Here is a 25,041-nt window from a genome sequence, read left to right on the forward strand (position 1 = left end):
GTGTTTGTGTTCGTTAGGGTAAGAAGTGGTGGGCGGATTCAGATGAGCCGTGGCAGACCCTGGCCTGCTGTATGGAAATAGCCAACGCTGTGAGGTCTCCTGATCCTGCACAGTTCATCTCCTACTTCCCTGTCCACCAGGTACTGTACAAAACACAGGGCTCAATTGTATTCCAGTGTGGGGGTGGACCCTCCCTGGCTTAGACCAATCAGGGCCTGTTCAGGCGTGATTGAAGTTCTCTTCAGCCGGTAGCACGTGAGCATGATACCCCCATACCTTTGTGTTGTATTGAGTGAACTGACTAAAAGGGAACTCCAGTTAAAAACTTAATAAACAGAGGTTACACGTCGGTACTACCGAGTATCGATTCACGTGAGATCCAACGGTGCCAATTTTAGGTAATTTATAAAAAAAATAAAAAAAAGTCAGATGACGTCAACGTTTTGTTTACTGCTAAACGAAACCGCACATTAAGCGGTTCAGCTTGTGCAAACCAAGCGTTGGCACTTTGTGTGTGTGCGTGAGCGAGAGCGCGAGAGAGAGAGCATGAGAGTAAGTTACTTACTAAGTGTAGTAAGATGACGGAGGCCCGCTAACATACGCTACACCATAAATATAATAAACATAATTATGCGCTACACTGCCCCAGAGCCTTCTAAAAAGATTCATTATAACTTGGCTCTGTACTGCCACTGCCCCAAGTGCGTTATTTTTTTCCATAGCCGCATTTTGCGGAGACGCTCTCTGATTGGCCACTTCATGTGACCAGTGCGCCCAATCGCGTGACGCCTGTTTCTACACCGGTTAAGCTTAGGCACTCTTTCGAAGTTGGTTAAGGTTAGAGTTTGTCTTAGAGCAGGGCGATAGAACACCAGCCCTGATTCCAAACTCTAACCTTAACCAACTTCGAAAGAGTCGCCTAAGCTTAACCAGTGATAAACTAGGCGTTAGGTAGTTTGCAGGCTGTTAGACCCAGAAATGGGCAAAGACACAGCTCGTCACGCGATTGGGCGCACATGTCAGTGGCCAATCAGAGAGCGTCTCCGCAAAATGCGGCTACGGAAAGAAATAACGCGCCCCAGGTCGCCTGAACACTTAAGGTAACTAACTTGCGTTCAGCGTTTCTCTGATTGGCCAGGTCATTTCTGGTCATGTGACATGTACACCCAATCGCGGCGCATAGGTTGCCGCGGCATTATGCATACGCAATCCCCCCTGTTTTAACATCGACGGTTAGCTCAACTCGTTCCTCAGCTTGCTGTCGAGCCTGCGGTCAGTTGGTGACAAGTTCGAATCACTTCAATTTCTTTTTCTTTTTTTTTTACGTTTAATTAATTAGCGTCTGTCTTTCTTTCGCCGGTTAAGTTTAGGCATTCATTCGGAGTTGGTTAAGGTTAGGGTTAAGTTTAGGCATTCTTTCGGAGTTGGTTAAGGTTAGGGTTAAGTTTAGGCATTCTTTCGGAGTTGGTTAAGGTTAGAGTTTGTCGCAGAGCATGGCAATAGAATGCCTGTCTTTCTTTCGCCGGAGCAGCAGCCTATTTCCGCTCTGCCGCTCTGCCGCGGTCACATGGGCGTCGTGGCCAATCAGAGAAAAGCTGAACGCAAGTAAGTTACCTTAAAGGATAACTCCACTATTTTGGGAAATTAGCTTATTTAACATCTTCCCTGGAGTTAGACAAGAAGATGCATACCTTTTTTGTCTCTGTGCGTGCATTTTAGCTTTGGGAATAGATGCTCCGTTAGCATAGCTTAGCTTCATCACTGGAAGTGAGGCAGGACAGTAGCCTTACAGTGCCTTACAGTGTATTGCAAGGTCTGACATTGACCAAACTTGATATGCATGACCTTGGTGGGCTCTAGGTCAACTCCTGAAAAGGGGGTCAATGTCAGACCTTGCAATCAAAAGTTAGGGGCGCACTGAAATTATGGCAAGGGTTATTAGCCCCCTAACTTTTGATTGCAAAGTCTGACATTGACCCCCTTTTCAGGAGTTGACCTAGAGCCCACCAAGGTCATGCATATCAAGTTTGGTCAATGTCAGACCTTGCAATACACTGTAAGGCACTGTAAGGCTACTGTCCTGCCTCACTTCCAGTGATGAAGCTAAGCTATGCTAACGGAGCATCTATTCCCAAAGCTAAAATGCACGCACAGAGACAAAAAAGGTATGCATCTTCTTGTCTAACTCCAGGGAAGATGTTAAATAAGCTAATTTCCCAAAATAGTGGAATTATCCTTTAAGTGTTCGCGCCCCCAGGTCGCTGAGAGACAACCAAACTTGTCGTGAAGACCCGCCCTACTCTGCCTCTGATTCGCAGACTGTGGGTGGGGGAATGTGATTGGACCAAAGCAGAGTTCAGTTGACAGACACACACAGACAGTGGAGCAGTCCATGCAGGCAGAGACGCTGCTCCTGCTTGCAGTTGAGATAGCAGACAATTTCGACTCGTTGCATGTTGGCGCTGTCTCGCAGATAATACATATGAAAAGAATAATTTGATGTGTGTGACTGACTGTATATATATATGTTCTAAATAAATAATAATAATAACTTTGTTTGTATAGCACCTTTCATACAGGGGATTGCAGTTCAAAGTGCTTTACATCAGTAAGATGTAAATAATAATAAAGTAATAATAATACATTATTTATTTATTAATTTTCTTTTTTTTTTATCCACTTTTTCTCCCATTTTCTATATTTTCTCCCATCCCAATTTCGTATCATCCAATTCAACCCTCCCCTGTCACGAACGCTGTTTCTTTCCTCCCACAAGCCGGCTGCAATGTGGACTAAGTCATACATAGCACAAGTCCCCTCCGGTACTTGAGGTAACAGCAGTCGCATCTTTTCACCTGCGCAGCTCGATCTCTCAGTGGCGAGGAGTAACGCGTGGGAGGCTCACACTGCCCCAGACACTTCCTGATTCTACTGCGCAGGCGCACCAACCGACCTGTAGGAGTCGCTGTCCACAACGCCCGATCCCCACCCATCAGTTTCCCACCCCCTAATACGGCCAATGTGTATTAGTATGGACGGCCAGCTAAACTGAAAGCAATGTGGAGCGCTGGGCTCGAACAGGCAAGCCCAGCGTCTCCGTCATTCGTGGCGAGTGCCTTGCCCACTACGCCACGTAGCCGCCCATTTATTTATTAAATATTAAGTTTGGATTTTTTTTTACAACTGAGGTAGGTAGATTACATTTTTAGAGACTAAAGTACCGAAAAAAGGTACCGTTGGGTACCGGTATCGATTCACAGGTACCGGTATCGGTTCAAATGTGAAAGGTACCCATCCCTAGCTACAACCCTGTCCAATAATTCTCGAGATCGGCAAATGATTGATGGAGCTAGAGCCCCGGGAGTCCGGGGTGGTAATCTGATCTCACATATCGGCATGTAACTCGAGAACCGCTGAACGGATTTGGCCGCCAGACGCTCGCAAAGTGGCGTGTCGCGCCGGTGGGCAAATCATCCTAAAGAGGGCCCGGGCCGTTATGTGGTTAATCCCCTTGGGGACATTTGTCCTCTGCATATGACCCATCCTAACTATTTAGGAGCAGTGGGCAGCCACACAGTGCGGCGCCCGGGGACCAACTCCAGTTGTAATCCAACCTTGGAGTACCTGGAGGTAACTCACACAAACACTGTCTGGGACAACATGCAAACTCCACATAGAAAAGCCCTCTGCTGGGGTCTCAACCCAGGACCTTTTTGCTGTGAGGCAACAGTGCTAACCACTGCGCCACAGTGCCGCCATAGTTTAAACCCAACAGCAGGTATGTGTGATAATGTTGTTTTAGATACTCCCCTTGGCAGCACCTCTAGGACCATTCTCTGGTTGGTACAAATAATCTTGGTCCCCCACTGAGCAACCACAACATGCAATTTTTTTTTATTATATATTAGATTTAGATGATTGGATTATTAGATTATATATTGCATATATTTATCTTTTAGCATTTCGTTTTTTTTAGTTTATATATTAGATTTAGATTATTAGATTATATATTGTAACTATATTTATTGTAGGGTAAATATAACTGAGAGGGCTTACATACCCTCATCTCGCACCATATTGCCCATTATGTCCAGAGTTAATTATATTGTTATATTGTTTTCACTGCCTTTTTATTCTATTTTTATTTTTACTTCTCCACTGTACTATAATTCTGTGACCTGTACCTGTATGTCTTCTACTACCCGTACCTCCCCTCCCCCCCCCCCATGCTGCTACTATATGATGCCTGAATTTCGCCAAGGGGATCAATAAAGGAATATCTTATCTTATCTTATGCTTTTCAAGCGTTTCACGTCTCAGACCTATACTACTGCAGTAGCATTTAGGCACATTTCCTGTGTACATATGATAGCCCACTGAGGTCCTGAGCGCAGGCTGAGATCAATGCTCCATTCTGCTGGTGTAAGACTAATAATTGCACAGCTTTGACAACGCGTCTCCTCCTCAGGCTCTCGTTAATAGCCTCATTATCTTCCAGCTTTTATTTGTCTTGTTTGACTTGTTTACAACTTACAAGTCATTGAAGTTGCTCCTTCTAATAGATTGTTAGTCCAGTGTTGAAGTGCAAAACATGCAAATGAAGTGCTACTTGAGTGCTACGTGGAGACGACAATACGCTGATGAGCCGAGACTAATGTCAACTAGCTTTGCTCCTTTCATCTCTCGAGCCAGCGCTCCTGTGATTATCTACTTGTTTTTTCTGTATTCTATTCTCATCTGTATCCTCCCTGTGTTCCCGTATTCACTTGTCTTTCCCGTTTCTTACCATCCTCTCACCTTTCTTTGCCTTCTCTGCTCCCCCTCCCCCCTTCTATTCTAACCTTCTTCCCAATTATATGGATCACCTATTCTCTTACAGTATGTCTAACCACCTTTCCTCTCTGCTGTTCTGTCCCCTGTTCCATTCCCTCTCCTCGTTCACTCCTTTCCCTCAGGACGGTTCCTGTAATGGTCTCCAGCACTACGCGGCCCTGGGCAGAGACGTCATCGGTGCCACGTCGGTCAACCTCGTGCCCTGTGATACCCCCCAGGACGTGTACAGCGGAGTGGCTCAGCAGGTGGCTTCTTCACAATGCATGTGTTCTTTTTCCATTAGTGCCCAACCGATGCTAGATTTCTAGATCTGGAAATTATGTTTGGGGAGCCAAATGACTTATCTTTAGGGTGCGGCTGGGTAGCGCAGTGGACTATGCACTCGCCTACCACCGCAGATACTCTGGGATCTAATCCAGCGGTACCTCCGGCTTGGTCAGTCGTCCCTACTAACACAATTGGCAGTGGGGTACCGGTGGGGTATGTGTCCTGGTCGTTGTAAACTGCGACTCCTACTGGTCGGTCGGGGCGCCTGTTCAGCAGGGAGGGGATCTGGGGGAAATAGCGTGAACCTCTGCATGTGTTACGTTCCCCCTCACTGTCAGGTGAAAAGAAGCAGCTGGCGACTCCACATGTATCGGAGGAGGCATGAGGTAGTTCTACACCCTTCCCAGGCCGACAGTGGGGCAATGCGCGCAACGACCAGGAAGGGAATTGGCATAACGACTAAATTGGGATGGGTGAAAAATACAGAAAGCCCAAAAATAAATAGAAGGAAAAAAAATATTACTTATCTTTGCGAGCTAGAGGTATAGCATTATAAAATGTGATATATTTAGCTTGATCTTAGGGCTGGGCGATATGGCCTCTAAATGATATCGCGATATTTTTTGGCCATATCACGATACACGATATATATCGCGATATTTTGACATTTCCTCTGAAGCACTTAAAAATGCTTGATTTAACCCTTTGATGCATACAGTCATGCCAGTATGATGATTATAATAAGTCCCTGCAACATATGTTTGCATTATTAAACCATGAAGATGCTTAAAAAAATTATTAAATGAAAATGTACTAAGAGTAGTCTACTGACACACTAATAAAAAAAAATTATTTACATCTAAGACAATTTATTGGGTGCCTAAGACTTTTGCACAGTACTGTGTTTTCTATCCACTTTAACCAAACACACACACACACACACACACACACACACACACATATATATATAGTGCTGTCAATCGATTAAAATATTTAACTCGATTAATCGCATGATGCATTTAAAAAATATATATATATTTTTCTACCTTTTTTTTCAAGTTCCAAGTTTTAATACTCTTATCAACATGCGAGTCAACAAATGCTTGCTTTATGCATCCATTTAACACAAAAGGATGACCCTCATGCATTGCAAATTTGCATCAAATTCAAAACAGAGTGATGCACAAAAAAAATTAAAAAAAATACCATCCCTCGTCAGCCCTATTTAACATGGAGAAGTTCCCCTTCTTTGCAGGGCTATAACTTTTTAAATTGTATTGCTAAATTGACATTATTATGGCCCATTCAACGTCCTATATCTATTGTTCAGTGTGTAGCAACGTTATACTTTTTCATTCACATATTCATACTAGAGTACGGTCTAAAGTATAAGTATGTTTTTATCGTTTTCTGCAGATTTCTCCAGAACTTGATTTATAGCCCTAAATGCATTATATTGATGATCAAATACAGTTTGGTAGGAATCTGTGCGAGATAAAAAATTTCAACTGGACGTGCTTCTAGGAGTTACTACGTATGATCTGATGTTGACCAGATGGGCGGGGGGTCGGTTATAATTCCGTGGGCAACATTATATCATTCATCTAGTGTGGGTGATATGATCATCAGAGCAGTTTATATGGAACACGTTAAAAAAAAACGCTGAATCTTACCGTAGCTTCCTCCATAGCGTTGGGCGATGAGCGTGGAGCAGAGATATTCCTATTATGGGATGTAGAAATACCCGATCCATTTCCAGGTTGTATAATAGTATATACGTCCAAATCATGTTGATTAACGAGTTATTTGCAACCGATCGACATCCATTGTGTCAAGATGGAGTCCTGCTAATGATAGCGAGTGCCCGGACGAAATATGGGTGAGCACCACTTCATCCGCATCACTTCCTGTTTGGGCGAGCGGCCGATCGGCCACCAGATGGCGCTCTTGAACCGTTGGAGAATTGAGAGGGGCTCACCAGTACATATAATGTCTCCGGGGGAGAAATATGATTTCGATCACAGATTTTTGAAATATTGATATCAAAGACGTGTTACGGCGTCTTCGGCAGAATGAGCATGGCGGGGAATGACGAGTTTCGGCGTCTCCGGCGATCAAAGTGTTAATCGTGAGTTTAAAAAAAATAGTGGCGTTAATAGAATCGGGCGATAACACGTTAATACCGCGTTAACTTTGACAGCCTTAATATATATGTATATATATATATACACACTACTGTGAGAAAATAATAATCACACACAAAGGGATAATGGCTTATAGCAGACTTAATGATTTTAGAACATTTCAGATAATGAAATTAAATGTTTATATCATCAACTATCCAGTTAGTATTTATACTGTAACGTTTGGCTACTTTAAATTATTGAATGTAGAGAGAGAGTGAGAGAGAGGGAGCGAGCGAGAGAGCGCGAGAGAGAGAGCGAGAGAGAGAGCGAGAGAGAGCGCGCGAAAGAGCCAACCCCCCCCCCCCCCCTCGGGTTTTGTTCTAGGTTTGCGTTTTGATTGTCTAAGCTGCCGTAGGTGATGTCACACTCGAATGTAAACAGGAAGAGTTTAACACACGGAGATGGAAACTGGATGATGTAAAGAAACGAATAACCAATAAATATGAAGTTATGTTTAAACTTCTGCATCGTCAATATAACCCACCCCCTTTCCTCACGAATGGAACTAGTGTTGTGGAGTCCGCTTTGAGCGTTTTCCAGGGTTAGCAGCTAACGCTAGGTAGCTTAGCCTAGTCATCATGGATAACTTGGTTAGCAGCTAACATTAGCTCATTGCTTGCGTCAATTAAATTGCATGTCATTAAAGGTCCGCGCTGGTCTGTCTAATGAAATTACAATTCCATGTAATTTAAGGTCCGCGCTGGTCATGTGTCTATAATGAAATGAGAGGACAGCTCCGCGCTAAAGCTAAAGTCTCATCAGCCGCGACGTGACAACATATACTCGATGTTCACGATATACTAATTTACTACATCATGTAGAACAAGCCGCGATACATCGAGTATACTCGATATATCGCCCAGCCCTATAATTTTCAAAGAAGAATTGTGATGAAAATAAGCTTTCATGGCTGTGTTTTTCTCAGCAAAACTTCAAACTAAAGTCTTGTCTGCTTTCTGGAGGCTGACATGTTGAATCGAACGGTGACTTTGAGTGAAAATAACACATTTAACGTTTGAATCAAGATGTGAGCCCCAAGAAAGCAGGCACTCTTTTTTGAAGTTTTGACAAGTTGGACCATTTAAAAAAAAACGTTGGGGTAAGTGTTTTACATGTTTGTATGTTTAGGCAATATAGAATGGTTCTGAGTAAATTAAATGGCATGACATACCGTCGTCAGGGGGAACTTAAGTTAATTTCACTCACTATATTAACCCATTCAGTGGGTCGCGCTACGAGGGCCATTTCATGTATGCACGAGCAAGGATAATAATGATGATCTAGCGTTGATTTCAGGAAGATTCTATAATCAGCCGAAAAATGACAGTGTTTTGTGTATTCCATGTGTCTTTCTCTGCAATTACTAGACTCGTATTCAAAACGGTATAAAACGGAAATGTACCGATGAAAAAACTATCCGTTTCGTACATGTTGACTGCAAGCAAGTCATTGATAAGCGACGGGTGTATTAACCCATAGCCATAATTTAAGATATATTTTAAGCACTCGCAAATTTCCCCGTCCTCCCATTGATTAAATGGCACACAAGCCCTAATTTGGTCATATCCGGCCGGCTTTGAATGTGTTAATTTGCCTGGCTGTGATATGAGTTACATATACAGCCTGGGAACCAGCAATGCCGCCAGCAGCCTGAGCAGGTTGATGCTCATTTGCATATAGTGTTCTTTGATCTCTGTAAATACCATACCTATAAACACAAAGTTGCTGTGCTAGGGCAGTGATGTCCCAAAAAAAGATAATAATATAAGAAAATTATTATTAATGTGTGTAAATTTAGCCATTTCACCCCTTTTTGTTGTGGTGCAGAACCGCCGTTTCCTGGGGGGGCTGTCTGGCTAGAAGATCAAGCAAACTAGATAACAGCCCTGTGTCTCTAGGACCTTTTGTTTGTTTTATTCATAGTTTTAAGCCGATTTCTCTCCGTAGTAAACTTTTGAACCAGGAGCTTGAGACAAATGGAATTTCACATTTACTGATATCTGGACAATATTTTCGAGGATTTGATTGGTTGGGCCCTACTCTATATCTTCCATTTGGATGATCCCTTAGTGGCCGACCAAGTATCTTGAATATATTTAAAGTTTCAGTTCAGGTCTCGCATTTACATTATCCATGCATTCTTCCGTCTTGCGTTAGTGTGCAGTAAGAGCAGACTTACCTTTTCTGGTCCAAGGGCTCATAGGACGAGTCCCTCTGGAACACTCACAATCAATAACCCAACTCACTGGGAAGCTGCTTAGCTTAGAGAACCAATCTGAGGTTAATAGTGAACCTATTGATTTCTCAGCTCCAGAGGGAGGAAAAACTAAAGTGTCCTGGGCCAAAGCCATCCGGGGGCATTTACTGTGGCAGCAAAGTCCACTGTGTAGTCGACTATGAACTTGGGGATGTGGCGGACCTCAAATGGAGTGCTGCAGACTCCTAACTCCTCGTCCTGTCCTTACATCGGGGGAGTGGACATATTGTTAGTAAATAGAACATGTTTGGCTTGTACACCAGCCAGCTACCTATAAATCTAGTTGTTTTCCCTCGTTGATAAGCCTGTACAGTAGGGAATAACTATAGCGCCTGCTGTAGCATGGTAACAAGATTGCACTGAAATGATTTCAGACCTGATTGTATTGTGTGTCCCAAAAGTGACAACTTGTGTTATGTGTGTGTGCATGTGTGCATGTGTGATTGTGTCTCTGTGTGTGGGTGTGTCTCTCTGTGTGTGTGTATGTCTGTCTGTCTGTCTGTCTGTCTGTCTGTCTGTCTGTCTGTCTGTCTGTCCGTCCGTCCGTCCATCCGTCTCTATATGTGTGTGTGTGTGCACGTGTTTGTCGATCTGCGTGTGGATAAGTGTCCTCTGTCTGACCCCTCTGTGTGTGTGTGTGTGTGTGTGTGTGTGTCAGGTGGAGGAGCTGCGGGCGCGGGACGCAGAGCGGGGTCTGAAGGTCGCCCAGGTCCTGGAGGGCTTCATCAGCAGGAAGGTGGTGAAACAGACGGTGATGACCGTGGTCTATGGGGTCACACGCTATGGGGGACGCCTGCAGATCGAGAAGAGACTCAAGGAGATCGATGAGTTCCCCAAGGTAGCCGCCGGGGGGCGCTGCTCTTCCTACGCCCTATAGGGGGGAGTCTCTCTGCATTCCCTCCCACTGTATATATTCCCCCTGAGCAGATCAGTGCCTTGTTACATGTATAGCTCCTAGTCCCAGATAGACTTATGATGAAGTATGCGTTTAGGAATCCTCCAATCACAACTGTCGAGAAAGTCACAGTAGTGGCTAGGGGTGGGAATCGCCAGAGACCTCACGATACGATACTATCGCGATACTTGCGGCACGATACGATAGTATCGCGATACTAAATATATCGCGACACGCTGAGTATTGTGGAAGAAAAAAAATCTAATTTTATTTATTACCTTTTTTCAACTGCAAAGTAAAACTTTGTCAACATGTTTTATCTAATAAAATAAAGTTTGTCTGTTCATCTCACTTCAATCATTTTTATTGCAGAACATGGTATTTTCTCAAGCAGACAGATGTAAACACTGTAATCTGTGTTGCATGTACCTGACAAACTGAACTGTTTGTATTACAGTCATATTCCAACTTAACTGAATGCACATGTGTGTGTGTGTGTGGACTACTGTACTATTACAGGTATTGAAATGAACAATGCAACTTCCTTTTTATGAATAATTAAATATCGATACTTGGCGTCCCTGTATCGATACAGTATCGCCACGCAAAGTATCGCGATACTACTACGTATCGATTTTTTCCCCCACCCCTAGTAGTGGCTCAGTAGGTAAAGCGCTCGTCTGGTAGTCGGAAGGTTCCCGGTTAGTTTCCCGGATCCTCCCCGCCAGGGTGTCAAAGTGTCCTTGAGCAAGATACTTGACCCGTAACTGCTCCCAATGAGCAGGTTGGCACTTTGCATGGTTGCCTCCGCCGTCTGTGTTTGACTCTGTGAGAGACTGTGAGGCATTAAGTTGTGAAGCGCTTTGGATAAAAGCTGTTATATAAATCCAGTCGGTTTACCATTCAGGGGGAACATAATTATTTCTACTATGTTGTGAAGATATGTGCGCTCAGAGGAGTTTCCAGACACAACCTCCTCACCAACTGAGACACACAACAAACAAGAACAGAAGGAGGCAGGGAGGCACCGAGTAAAAACACAGAGTAGACACTCTTCATCTCTATTCTATTCTATAGATCTAGTCATAGCTCCAAAATACTGCAATCCCGTTTAGCTCAAAATGAATGGTTATTTGATGGTTGGACCACAGACCCCATCCTCTTGAATGGGACGATGGAAGGAGAATGGACTCATTCATTCCCCTCACAGTTCAACAGTCTTTCATCTCTATCCAATAGCCACATTGTTCGTCATAATAGCTATGGTTAAATGCGTGGTCTGTGCAGACGGGATTGCACTGCATGATATTTGCTCTCAACACATCCGGGATCTTAACAGCATGAGGACTTGCAGCTTAACATCTCTAATTATTTAAAGAGGGGATTTGGGAGAAGTTTAATTGTGACTGATTACAGTCGACGAGGCAGCCTGTTGATAAGAGCCGGTACACGAGGAGGAGATGGTATCACTGTGATGATTAGACCATTAGCTCAGCACAGCGGTATTCAACGTCATACGGTTGTATTGGCTGTTTGCTTAGAGAAAATCCTCTATGATCAGCATGATAGAGTACCACAATGAGAATTGTTTACACCAAGCTTTCATTATTATTCTTTTGTTATGGTGTTAATTGAGAACTAGCGTGTAGCTTCTTGCATTTTAATACTGTGTGTGTGTGTGTGTGTGTGTGTGTGTGTGTGTGTGTGTGTGTGTGTGTGTGTGTGTGTGTGTGTGTGTGTGTGTGTGTGTGTGTGTGTGTGTGTGTGTGTGTGTGTGTGTGTGTGTGTGTGTGTGTGTGTGTGTGTGTGTGTGCGCGTGCGCGCGTGTGTTGTGTTGTGTGTTTTTTCAGGAGAGCCTGTGGGATGCATCTCATTACCTGGTACGTCAGGTTTTCAACGGACTGAAGGAGATGTTTTCCGGAACCAGAGAGATCCAGGTGGGTGAACACACACTTCTACAGTCAATATATCCACTCCTGTGTTAGTGACTGACATGACAACAGGTCTAAGGTGGTGCAATATAAACAGCGGGTACAGTCCCAGCTGAATACTCAGTTTTCCAAGCTAACTGATATTCTGATATTTGTTCTGTTCACAATGTAATAAAATCAAATGTAGTAAGCCCATAATGTAATTAAAAAAAACATACTGTGATGCAATACAGTACCTGTATAACCTGTAGCTTACTACTTTATTTATCACAGGCCTGGTGACCATTTGTGGCTAGATAATGTAATGTGGTTTCTCACACACACACACACACACACACGCTCGCACGCACACACACACACACACGCACACACACGCACGCACGCACGCACACACACGCACGCACATGCATAGTACATACACACATACATATATACAGACACACACAAACACACACATTCAATGCACACATACAATACATACAATTTAACATACATATACACAGAAATACACCCTGCACGCACATTAAACATGTAACAGGCATGTCTATTAACACTATGGCGACCGGCGGGGCTCTGCGATTTAGGCCTCAGAGGACAGCGGATTGTAAACAAACCAATGTACTTTCTAAGAGCTTCATATATCATTTATAGTATTGCTATCTGTCCATTCTCATTGTCACTTGAGTGCATAAACCGTGCCTTCATAATGGCTTAAAGAAAATAAAAATCCATCGGTTGGTTGTCATTTTATAGCGTCGTGAATATAAGGTATATCGCGCTTTTAGTCTAGGCTTTTCTGCAGGAGGCTGCAAAATAGGCTAAACGTTGGCGCCGTTATATCAAACGCCATTTCTGCTGTATATATACGAATGAAATAAAACAAACTGCGTAGCATCCGTGGATGAAATGGGGGCGGCGGGGAACGCCGATTACTATTATTGATCAGCAATACAGTGTGCGTTCAATATAGCATTTTCATTGACCGATCACGTTACGTTATAAAACAATGTCCAATCCAGCTGTAATTTGGGGTAATATTATCCTACCGTCAGGTCATGTGATTGCCGGCAGCATTTCCTCACCAGTCATCGGATTCTGGTAGATCGATATACACATTGGCTAATCATAAATCCCATTATTCCACGCTGGAAAAAAACGCTCGGCAAGCTGATCCAAGATGGAGGATGTTCGGCTGGGATCAAGGATCTATGATCCGCCCACAGAACTGTACTTGCATTTTTTTTTTTCACATAATGATACTGCAGTGGAGCGATGGCGCCCCTAAGCGGGTCTGGCCGGTACTGCATGTTTCGAAAATCAAATATGTGAAAAGATGCTGGTAGTGGATCGGGTACCTAAGAAGCACTATAAATATGGAATAAAACAATAACAACTCGTCACGTATATACTCGTGGCTCTGGTCCACAACGCTCTTTTTCGAAACACGTATATATATACGTGGACGGATGCCCAGTGGTGCAGTCGTAATATGGGCCAAGGCCAAACGCCACGTGCACGCGCGCTCCCGCGCATACATGTCTCTCTCCTCTTTCATGAGTCGGAGCTGGGGACGAGACGGGTGGTCTTTTGTCACATAACACACGCCCAACACTCCACACACACGCACACACACGCACACACACACGACACACGCACACACACACACACACACACACACAGTCTAGGTGATAAGTGCCGGCCGGGGTATACGGCGCAACGAGTAATTTTTGTGTCGTCGCGCCGGCTCTTGTACGGCCGGCACTTATCACCTAGACTTTGCATAATAATAGGATGCGCGCACTTCTGTCTCAGTGACGTAGCCTAAACGTTGTTTGACCGCGTATGCCCACCACTGCATCGCTGCGGACGCCATAGTGTTAACCGGCCCCACTGTTCACTCCGTGCCAGATATAGAATGTGTATTTATTTATTAATTAATCTATTTTTCATTTGAAATGAATGACTAGTTGCCTCTACCATTACCCCAGAAGCCGCACACATTCATCTCACCGGCTACATGTATAGGTCCCGCTTCTCCCCTGACCTGCACCTGGCAGGGGGTCATCCATTACCTCCCCCATAACGAGAGCGACGCAGGGCTCGCCTGTAAGCACCCACCACCCACTGGTGTCCATCCCTGGGGAAGGAATGGAGACAGACCAGACTGAGATGATAAATCCCCCTCCCGCTCTATCTTGGGCTTGACCTGTCGTGTGTTTAAATAGGTTGTGTTCTGCGTTGTATTGTTGATTCATCACAGTTTGATAGATTACATTCTAGATAGATTGCTATATTAACCAAGGCATGCAAGCACGATGCAGTAAGTTCAGTTGTACCTTTACTCTGCATTTGACCCTTCCTAACTATAGAGGAGCAGTGGGCAGAGCAGTGGGCAGCCACACAGCACGGCGCCCAGGGACCAACTCCAGTTCTAATGGCAGTACTACACACAGGAGCGTGCCATGCCTGTGGGTCTTTCCGCCTGGTTAATTCATGGCAATCTGTAGGGTTTAACAAGCTAACGATGTATAGGTCATGAGAAAGCTGAAACCGTAATCACTGAGGAATAATCATTAAGACTGAAAAACTGAAAAATAGATATTTGGAATGTGTGCATTGATTTTTAAAGTTAAGAGTACATAATGTCGATTCCCCTATTCTGCTCTGCTACTGCTTGGAGTGATAGATGATTGACAGGTGGTCAGATGATCAGTCCCTATAGCTCTCTCATTCCTGACCCCCTTTTTTTTGTCTTTCTTTGATCTCTTTCTCTCTTATATACGCCTCTATCTAGTGATATATGTCTCTATCTCTTCTTCCTTGGTCTTGTGCTGGGAGTGGGTCGAGAGACGGAAAAGAGAGAGAGAGAGAAGCTGGCTGATGATGAATGAGCGGCTATGGGCCAGACTGCTTGCTGGGAGCCACTGGGAAATGCTATATTTGCCTTCCCTACAGCTGTGTATATATACTGTATATATATATATATGTGTGTGTGTGTGCGTGCGTGCCCGTGTATAGTAGCCTACACGAGTGTTTACACGTTTGTACTGTGTACGCGTGTATACTTGTTTGTTGTATATATGTATGTAGTGTGTGCGCGCATGTGTGTGGAGATCCCTCAGGGAGACACTAATGGGGTTTTCCATTCTAAAGATAACTACGCGAGAGACTCAGAGACACACCGCCGTTTGCTTTGTAATAATTTTTCGGAGAAGGCAACAAATCATTCTCCACCTGTTCCACTAGCAAGTCTGCGCCACCTGTTTGCGGTAGAGTGCTCCACAGGGCTACGGTTGTTAAAACAGGAAGGGTCTATATGAATAGAGCATCTGTTCAGGGAAGGGAAGGGAAGGGAAAAGTTTTATTTTTAAACAAAAAAAATGAAACTTTTTCCCTTGTTGCTGTGAGCGCTCTGCGGTGGCTGTGTTTGCTCTGTGATTTATTTCCATCGTCACGTCAACAGAGGAACATGAAGTCTTCATCAGCCAACTGTTGATTTGCTCAAATATGCAACACACGTACATACACACATACACACGTACATACACACCTTCCAAAGTTTGACTTGATGTCCGTCCCCCCCCCCCCCCCCCCCCTCTCTGTGTTGCAGGACTGGCTGACAGACAGCGCCCGGCTGATCTCCAAGTTTGGACACACGGTGGAGTGGACGACACCCCTGGGTCTGCCCATAATCCAGCCCTACCACCGTAGTCGCTCTCAAGGCCAGGTAAGGCTCCATATGTGTGGATGTGTCGGTTGTCTTGAGAAGTTTTTTTTTTTAGAAATGTCTTTTGGTCCATTTGTTGTTGTTTGTTTGTTTTTCCTCTGATGTAAATCAATCGCCCGTCTTGTGGTTGGGGGGAAGGTTTGGCCGCCACTCCTCCATCACTATTCGTTTTCATTGAATTCACCTCAAACTCCGCCCTCTTTTCTTGATCCTCCAATCACAGTCAGTACCTCCCGTGCACAAATTTCACACCACCTGGTCTGTTATCAAACACAAGGGAAATGTAAGCATTTTTGCAATCTCTATACCACAGGTCACTAATAGCCGGACCAGACCCAGTCCAATCCAGACGCGGACCTAGAACCCACAGATTATTGAGAATTAAACAGCGTTTATATTTTAAGTGGCACAACTTTTCTAACCTTTACGGCACCGGTTTAGCAGCCCAGGAAACTCACAGACCAAATCATATCACGCGACGCTACTCAGCCAATTAAATCTGTGCATTCCCATTAGCATTGCGACTCGAGTCAGTGAGACACACAGGCAGTCAGGGGAGAGAGACGAGATGGACAACTGTCAGAGGAAAGTAATTTCACATGGCGTGCTCTGAAAAGATAACAAGTAGACAGCGAACACAGAGCTTTTTATCAATATGCTGCGAGGCAGCTTTCTCCACTGTGGACATTAAAAACAAATATTGTTCCAGGCTCACTAATGAGCACCTACACATGTGTATGAGAATGGCCCTGACACCATTCCAGCACAGATTTAAAAGAACTAGAGCTCCCTTCTCTCACTGAACAAGAGGAAGTGGGGGAGTGGGATATAAGAGGGAAATAAAGAGAAAAGGAGCTGTGGAAGCTGTTTAATTGTTAGAGGAACACGCCAACTTTTTGGGAAATTAATTTATTTGCCATCTACCCTGGAGTTAGACAAGCAGATACATACCCTTTTCTTCTCTGTGCATGCATTAGGCTTAGGGAACAGCCACGCCTTTAGCCTAGCTTAGCGTCATTCACTGGAAGTAGGTGTGCCAGTGTAGCCTAGTTCCCAACAGTCATGAAATACACTCCAAATACAACCTGTAAACATGTTGTGACCTGTGTATTTACCACGTGTAGAAATACAAAAAAAATAATTAGACATTTTCGTTTTTCTAAGCATATATATATATACTTGGTATTCTTTTGCCAAACCACCGCTGCCTGGGCGCAGTGATTTCATCACATCAAAAGCCCTGTTGTTTTTTGAAAAACTGGGCTTTTGAAGTGATGAAATCAACATGTTTACAGGAAAGTTTTGCAGTTGTATTTGGAGTGTATTTCATGACTGTTGGGAACTAGACTTGTTGGGAACTAGGCTACACTGGCACACCTACTTCCAGTGAATGACGCTAAGCTAGGCTAACGGCGCGGCTGTTCCCTAAGCCTAATGCATGCACAGAGAAAAAAAGGGTATGTATCTGCTTGTCTAACTCCAGGGTAGATGGCAAATAAGCAAATTTCCCAAAAAGTTGGCGCGTTCCTTTAACACTTTGGGTGCCGGAGGTTAAATTCATTATATACCATGGGTTGCCAGCTCTATTTGTCTATGGAGAAGTTCCCCTTCTTTGCAGGGCTATAACCTTTTAAATCCTATTGCTAGATTGCCATTATTAGGGCCCATTCAAAGTCCTATATGTATTGTTCAGGGTGAAGCAACGTTAAACTTATACTAAAATATGGTCTAATGTATAAGTATGTTTTCATCTCTTTCTGCAGCTTTCTCCAGAACGTGATTTATAGCTCCAAATGCATTATATTGATGATGAAATACAGTTTGATAGCGATCTGTGCCAGATAATAAATTTCAACGGCACGTACTTCTGGAAGTTACTACACGTCATCTGATGTTGACCGGATGGCAGAGGGGGCGTTTATAATTCCGTGGGCAGCGTTATACCATTCATCTAATGTGGGTCAAATGTTCATCATAGCAGTTAGTATCGTACACATTGAAAAATAACGCTGAATCTTACCGTATCTTCCTCGCGCCGTTGGGCGATGAGCGTGGAACAGACATTTTCCTATTATGGGATGTAGAAATATCCGGTCCATTTCCAGGTTGTATAATAATATATACGTCCAAATCATGTTGTTTTTTCGAGTTATTTGCAGCGATCGATGTTCACTGTGTGAAGACTGAGTCTCTCTAACATTAGCGAGTGCCCGGACCACATATGGAGTGAGTCCTGCCGGGTTAAAGGTAACATCCGTTTTTTCGATCTGCCGATCGGCCACCAGATGGCGGTCTTGAACCGCTAGAGGATTGAGAGGAGATCACACTTGTGTCTCAGGGCCCCCGGAAAGGAAATATGATTCCGATCACAGATTTTTGAAATATCGATATCAAAGACGAGTTACGGCGTCTTCGGCAACTTGAGCATGGCGGGGAAGGACGCCTAAACTCATCCTTTGGCAACTAAAGTGTTAAGATGTTTTGAGATTGTTTATTATAAAATTGGTTGAAACTGTTTTATTTCATGTTTTCTAAAATTATCTTTTCAAAAGCTCTCTTAATTATGTATTTTATTTGTAAATGCAGCTTGTTTTCCTGACATGTCTTCATTATTAGAGTCCTTCAGTCCCTCCACTTCAATGTGAAAACCGACATATAATTTTTTTTTGTACTCTATTTGATTTGTTGACTACATGTAACGGAGGTACCGCAAGTATATCCACAGTCACGATGGACTTCAAGTGTTGTGAAGTGACTGTGGCACGTAGCGGTACTGCAAGTAAACAAGAGATCTCCGTGTTTCGATTCCACCCGTTGTGGACAGAAGCACGGATAAATCCGTGGCAAGTTGTTATTGCTTTTATTCCATATTAATAACCTATTCAAGGTCGCCGAGCGGCACTGCAGATTTACCCTACTCTATGAATTCGAGAAGGTGCAATACCGGCCAGATCCTCTTAGGGGCGGTATTGTGACCTGTGGCTGAACGGATCAGTATTTTTTTTTTACTTTCAATGGAGATTTCAGTTAGCAGGATTCTAGATGTGCAGCATGTAGCTTGGATTACGTTTTGCATCGCAGATTTCACCATGCAATAAGGGGATTTATCATCAGCCAATGGACATATCGATCTACCAGATGGCGATCGATAACGGGGAAAGGCTCGGAGGGATCCCAACGGACCACGGTAAGATCTTTTTCGCGTAAAGTACATCCCGATCGGGCCTTGTTTTGATAGCCATCCAGGCGTTCGGCCTATGAGGCTAACGCGGTTATTGGTAATCAATAATCAGAAAAGACGTCCCCCACCCCCCCCTTTCATGCATACATGCGTGAGGATCGTGCCGATCATATGCAGTTTGAGTTTTAACTGGAGCGTATCTATAACCGAAATGCCATTGGATTTAACGTTATTAGCTATTAGCCCATTATCTTGGCTTCCAGGAAATATACTAGACCAAATCCGGTATAATGCTTATATTCACGGCGCTATAAAATGAGAACGTATTGATGAAATTTTTTTTTCTTTAAGCCATTTTGAAGGGACGGTTTATGGTCTCAATTCACAATGAGAATGGACAGATAGCAATACTATAAAGTATAGATTTAGGCTGGAGTTACACCTAGGGTGTTTTTGTTTCGTTTTTCAGATGAGTTTCGCTTTTCCAGATGGCAACGTAGTGGCAGCAGAGTTAGACATTCGTTTTGCAATCTGAGCGCCTTCGTTTTGCCTCCTGAGCACAGTGATGTAGTACAATGCCAAAGCAGTAGATGGCAGTAGGTGGCGAACATGAAGGCAATTTTCAACCAATCATAACTTGAATGTGCCAATACACTTCCTGCAAAGAAAATGTCAACAAGCCGCCATCTTTAAATGCCTATTTACCCAATGCAGCACTTATTTTTCAGCAAAAGTGTAATAAAAGTGCAATAAACAAAACGGATACATTCACTGTGTGTTCTGCCTCTCATTTGTTGATGAAACAAAACTAACATCAACACAAGTGACCACCAAGAGCGGATAGTTTAGTCTCAAAAAAGATCGGCGATGTTGTTAGCTACATTGTTAGCTACATGCTAACGTGAATGGAATATGCCAGTATAACAGTATAGCATTGTGGCTAGCAGCTAACTTTAGCACACGTTAGCCAGCCAGCACCAAACTGATGATATCGGGAGCTATCAGTAGCTAGATAACATTAGAGACAACGCCTTGTGTATTAAACAAAGGTGAATAGATTACTGGGCCATTTTGTTTAATGCTTGTTATGTTGAAAGATGAGCTCTGAGCTAAAAGGGTCTGGTAGCTACGGTAGGTAGCTAACGTTAGCCAGCTGCTCATGCAATCGTTAATGCTAGCAGAATGAATGGATGTAAACTTTATTTAACATATTGCATAATGGGTACAATACGATACGGCTCAATACAAATAATTGTTAAGGGAATGCAGACTGTTGTAGCTTGGACTGGGGTCCTTATAACAATAACTTGACAACACATGGTAGCTGCAGCTATAGCTCTGTTGTCACCGGACGTTGGTGAGGGAGCGTGCAGGTGTCGGTATCTACTGCGCATGGGCGTTGAGCAACAACGGCTCCGCGCAGATTACACGACACGTTGTCGGTGAGGAAAACACCTTTTCAGCGTTCCCGCTAGGGCAACGCATTTTCCTGCCAAAACGTCATTTCTATCTAATAGGGACAGCAAACGTATTCAAAACGTATTCAAACGAAAACAAAAACAGTGTGTGTAACAAGGGCCTTAGCTCTACAAACAGCCCCACGTCTGTTTACATTTCACGGTCCTCTTGAGATTAATTAGACTCATCCCAGTGGCCGCGAAAGTGTTAAAAGGCATACAGACACATTACCAAGAAGTGAATTCACCTCTTGGTATAACGGTCTGTAATCGCGCCTGCGGTGTGGCCGACCCGGGTTCGACTCCCACTCAGGGTATGTCAAATAAGACCGGTGACATACATACAGACGTTGATACAACTGTAACTTTTAAATGCTCTATACAGTACCTTAACTACTCTGCTTTATGTAACAATGAATGTCAATCAGGAGTCAGCAAGGGGAGATAATGAAGCTGACTAGTTATCTTATTTGTGTCAGATGGATTGTCTGGCCATGGTCTCCACGCAGTCCCGTGCCACGATCGGGTAGAAGAGATGGACAGCGTAACCAATTATTGCAGGTCCTTCCTGGCTCCCAGGGATTCTGAGAAGTCAATGCATGACCTTTTGTATTCTTCTCCTGTTTCTAATGTTCCTCCTCTCTCTCCCTCTCTCACCTTTCACTGTGTCCTCCTCGAGGCGGTGTTCTCCACAACACACACACACATTCATTCTCTCTACACACACACACACACAGACACACACAGACACACACACACACACAGACACACACACACACACACACACACACACACACACACACATTCACACTCTCTACACACACACACACACACACACACACACACTCTATCTCTCTACACACACACACTCACACACACACACACTCTACACACATACACTCTACACACATACACACACACCTACACACACACACGCACGCACACACATACACACACACACACACACACACACACACACACACACAGACACACACACACACACACACACCTGTCAAGGTTAGACTTCACACTAAATGAACAGTTCCCCTAAAACACAGGCAGTAACAGAAGCCTTATCCTCTGCTTCATACGGTGCTGTGTGTTAAACTAATTTCCCCCGCGGCGCTCCAAGCGCACTGACCGTCGCTCCACCGCATGATTTACGCTCCTTACATTTTATTGGGAATTTTGTGGAATATCTTTATTTTTTTGACCTACTTTTTCTGTGATTTTTCTCCCATCCCAATTTCCTCTCGTGCCAATTCTCCCTCCCCTGTCCTGATCGTTGCTTGCATGTGCTCCCCACTGGCCGGTTGTAGGGAGGGTAGAAGCCCATCACATGTCCCCTCCGATACATGTGGAGGCAGCCAGCCAGCCACTTCTTTTTCACCTGCCAGAGCGGACTCTCATTGGCGAGGTGTAACGTGTGGGAGGCTCACACTGCCCCCGCCATCTCCTGTCTTTGCTGTGCAGGCGCCCTGACCGACCTGTAGGAGTTGCTGTTTACAACGACCAGATTACCACCCATCGACTTCCCTCCCTTCACTCTGCCTGAGTCAGTATGACGGCCGGCCCAAGCCGGAGGCAACGCTGACAGCCGGATTCGAGACCGGTGTCTCTTGTGTTGGTGACGAGCGCAATGTCCGCTGCGCCACCCAGCCGCCCCGGGAATTTGGGGGAATTTCTTATGAAGCTGAAACGATTTCAGTTTTAAAGGCGCCAGTAAGTCTACTGGTGGATTCTGCCCCTTTATGAACGCAGTCAGGCTGCTACATGTAGTTCTGGAGAGAGGATGGACGGCGGGCTACTATCTGTGAACACACACACAGAAACAATCACGCACCACCACCTTGAACACGGAGCTTCATACATTACATGTCATAAATCCTGTGTTTTGATCCATGGGTAGTGAGCTGGTTAAAAGAGCGAAGGTTGACACTGTAAAACACCTCTGGATTTAGAGTGTCAACGCCTACCAGCCCTCTCTCTGCTCACTGGCTATTTTTAGCCCATACTGAGGGCATACTCACTCTTCTCCTCCTCCTCTTCCTCTCTTTCTCTCTCTCTCTCTCTCTCTCTCTCTCCTCTCTCTCTCCCTCTCTCTCTCTCTCTCTCTCTCTCTCTCTCACTCCCTTTCATATCCTTTCAGTGTATCATTTCACTCATCTCCTCTTTCTTTTCTCATTCACTTTCATGTTCTCTCTCTACCTCTCTCTCTCTCTCTCTCTCTCTCTCTCTCTCTCTATATATCTCTTTTCCTTCTCCTTTCACCCCCTCTCTCCATTTGTTCTGTTCACTGTAAAAGATGTCACACTGGTCCAGATGCATGTCTAGTGTATGAGTCATCATCTCACGGTAGAGCTGTAGGTTATGTCCACAGTGTGGCTGGAATGTCCTATCTGGTCTTGATAGGGTTTGTGTAGTGAGTGCAGCACTGATGGTGTATTACGATTGCAGTGAGTGGTCTGACTGTAATGGAGCATTGCTACAAATCTCCACCACTGCTGATGCTCTGACAGCAGCACGTCAGCAGATAGCGTGCCTGTGTGTGTTTTTGTGCACGTGTGTGTTACCCGCACTTTTTTACCGTCCAAAACAATGTTACACGATGATAAACGGTGAAGCGACGCGGCACTAGGACCACACGGAAAACGGCTGCTTGTTCCATCTCTGAACTCAGGTCTCTGACGACCTGAGCCATTGTCATGCAAAGACAAGTAGCCAGGTGAGCACCCGGCGAGGGACAAGTCGCATTTTTGTGTGCACGCGCTAAGTACCGACCTGGCCACCTGTATTTGCATAACAACAGCCCATGTCGTCAGGTGTGCTCAAATACATAGCACCCCTCCCCTCAAAGTTTGCCATGAAATGCAACAGCATTGCTTGGTGTCTGTGAAATATCTGTCTATGACCTTGTTGTATTTAAAAGCCTCTAGGCTGTTGTTTTATACATACAGTATGTTGTCTACTTGACCCTCTCTCTCTCAACACAACGCAGTACGCACGTTCCGAGACTCGCGCGGCATACCTTGGCTTTTACTGAAACGACGCCACTGACCACGCCCCCAAATGTGTCCCCTCCACCATTGAAAACAAAATTACGCCCTTGTGTGTTATGCATGCTTGAATGCATGTTGTGTGTGTGTGTGTGTTGTTTCATTGTACAATTACCCAGTGAAAGTGGTGTCAGTTTGCAGGAGGCCCACCTCAGTAGCAGGTTGGGAGGAGGTCCACCTCAGTAGCAGGTTGGGAGGAGGTCCACCTCAGTAGCAGGTTGGGAGGAGGTCCACCTCAGTAGCAGGTTGGGAGGAGGTCCACCTCAGTAGCAGGTTGGGAGGAGGTCCACCTCAGTAGCAGGTTGGGAGGAGGTCCACCTCAGCAGGTTGGGAGGAGGTCCACCTCAGTAGCAGGTTGGGAGGAGGTCCACCTCAGTAGCAGGTTGGGAGGAGGTCCACCTCAGTAGCAGGTTGGGAGGAGGTCCACCTCAGTAGCAGGTTGGGAGGAGGTCCACCTCAGTAGCAGGTTGGGAGGAGGTCCACCTCAGTAGCAGGTTGGGAGGAGGTCCACCTCAGTAGCAGGTTGGGAGGAGGTCCACCTCAGTAGCAGGTTGGGAGGAGGTCCACCTCAGTAGCAGGCAGTGATGCCGGTAACGCGTTACTAAGTAACGCGTTATTGTAATCTGATTACTTTTCCCCGAAAATAGTAATCTAACGCGTTAATCTTTAAAAGCCAGTAATCTGATTGCAGTTACTTGTCCAAGTGGCTGTGCGTTACTATTTCGTTACTATCTCATCATAAATTCATAATGCAGGCGGAATGCAGTATTTTATTTTGTTTTCGACAGTCAAAAATACATTTTTGAGCTGTTTTTCTTATTTGGCAGTGACGTGGTGTGGCAGTGAAAGGGTTACACAAGAATGTGTCCCGCGGCGTGACTGGACTCTCTGTCTGTGTGACTCTGCTTTGGCCCAATCACATTCCCCATCCACAGTCTGCGAATCAGAGGCAGAGTAGGGCGGGTCTTCACAGCACGTCATGTGACATATGCGCCAATCGTGTGACAGCAGGGCTCCGTTGCATTCGTCTGAGAATTCCACCCCAAAACGCTTACAGGAAGAAAAAACGCGGCTTATTATTATTACCGAGGCGCGCGGCTTATTATATTATTAAAACAGCTACTTGTGGGCACTCATAAAAACACCGTGGTCTACAAGTTGTTTAGCGAGAGGATGGTGGTAATGTGCTTCAATAGAACAATGGATCAATGCCATGTCAAAACTCGGCTCCGCTGATCTGAAGGGCTCCGC

At 44.7% G+C, this 25,041-nt stretch overlaps 1 protein-coding gene across 1 annotated transcript in view; it reads left to right on the forward strand.

Annotated features, from left to right (window-relative positions):
- polrmt (polymerase (RNA) mitochondrial (DNA directed)) overlaps window positions 1-25,041 on the forward strand; it is a 142,162-nt gene that overhangs the window by 52,661 nt on the left and 64,460 nt on the right. The window contains exons 11-15 of the mRNA XM_084309294.1: window positions 18-140; window positions 4,956-5,078; window positions 10,202-10,381; window positions 12,289-12,375; window positions 15,980-16,096. Coding sequence (XP_084165420.1) covers window positions 18-140; window positions 4,956-5,078; window positions 10,202-10,381; window positions 12,289-12,375; window positions 15,980-16,096 — 630 coding nt within the window. The remainder of the gene's footprint in view (window positions 1-17; window positions 141-4,955; window positions 5,079-10,201; window positions 10,382-12,288; window positions 12,376-15,979; window positions 16,097-25,041) is intronic.

The sequence above is a fragment of the Notolepis coatsorum genome (assembly GCF_963971535.1).
Source record: "Notolepis coatsorum genome assembly, chromosome: 2".
In the NCBI taxonomy this organism is placed as follows: domain Eukaryota; kingdom Metazoa; phylum Chordata; class Actinopteri; order Aulopiformes; family Paralepididae; genus Notolepis; species Notolepis coatsorum.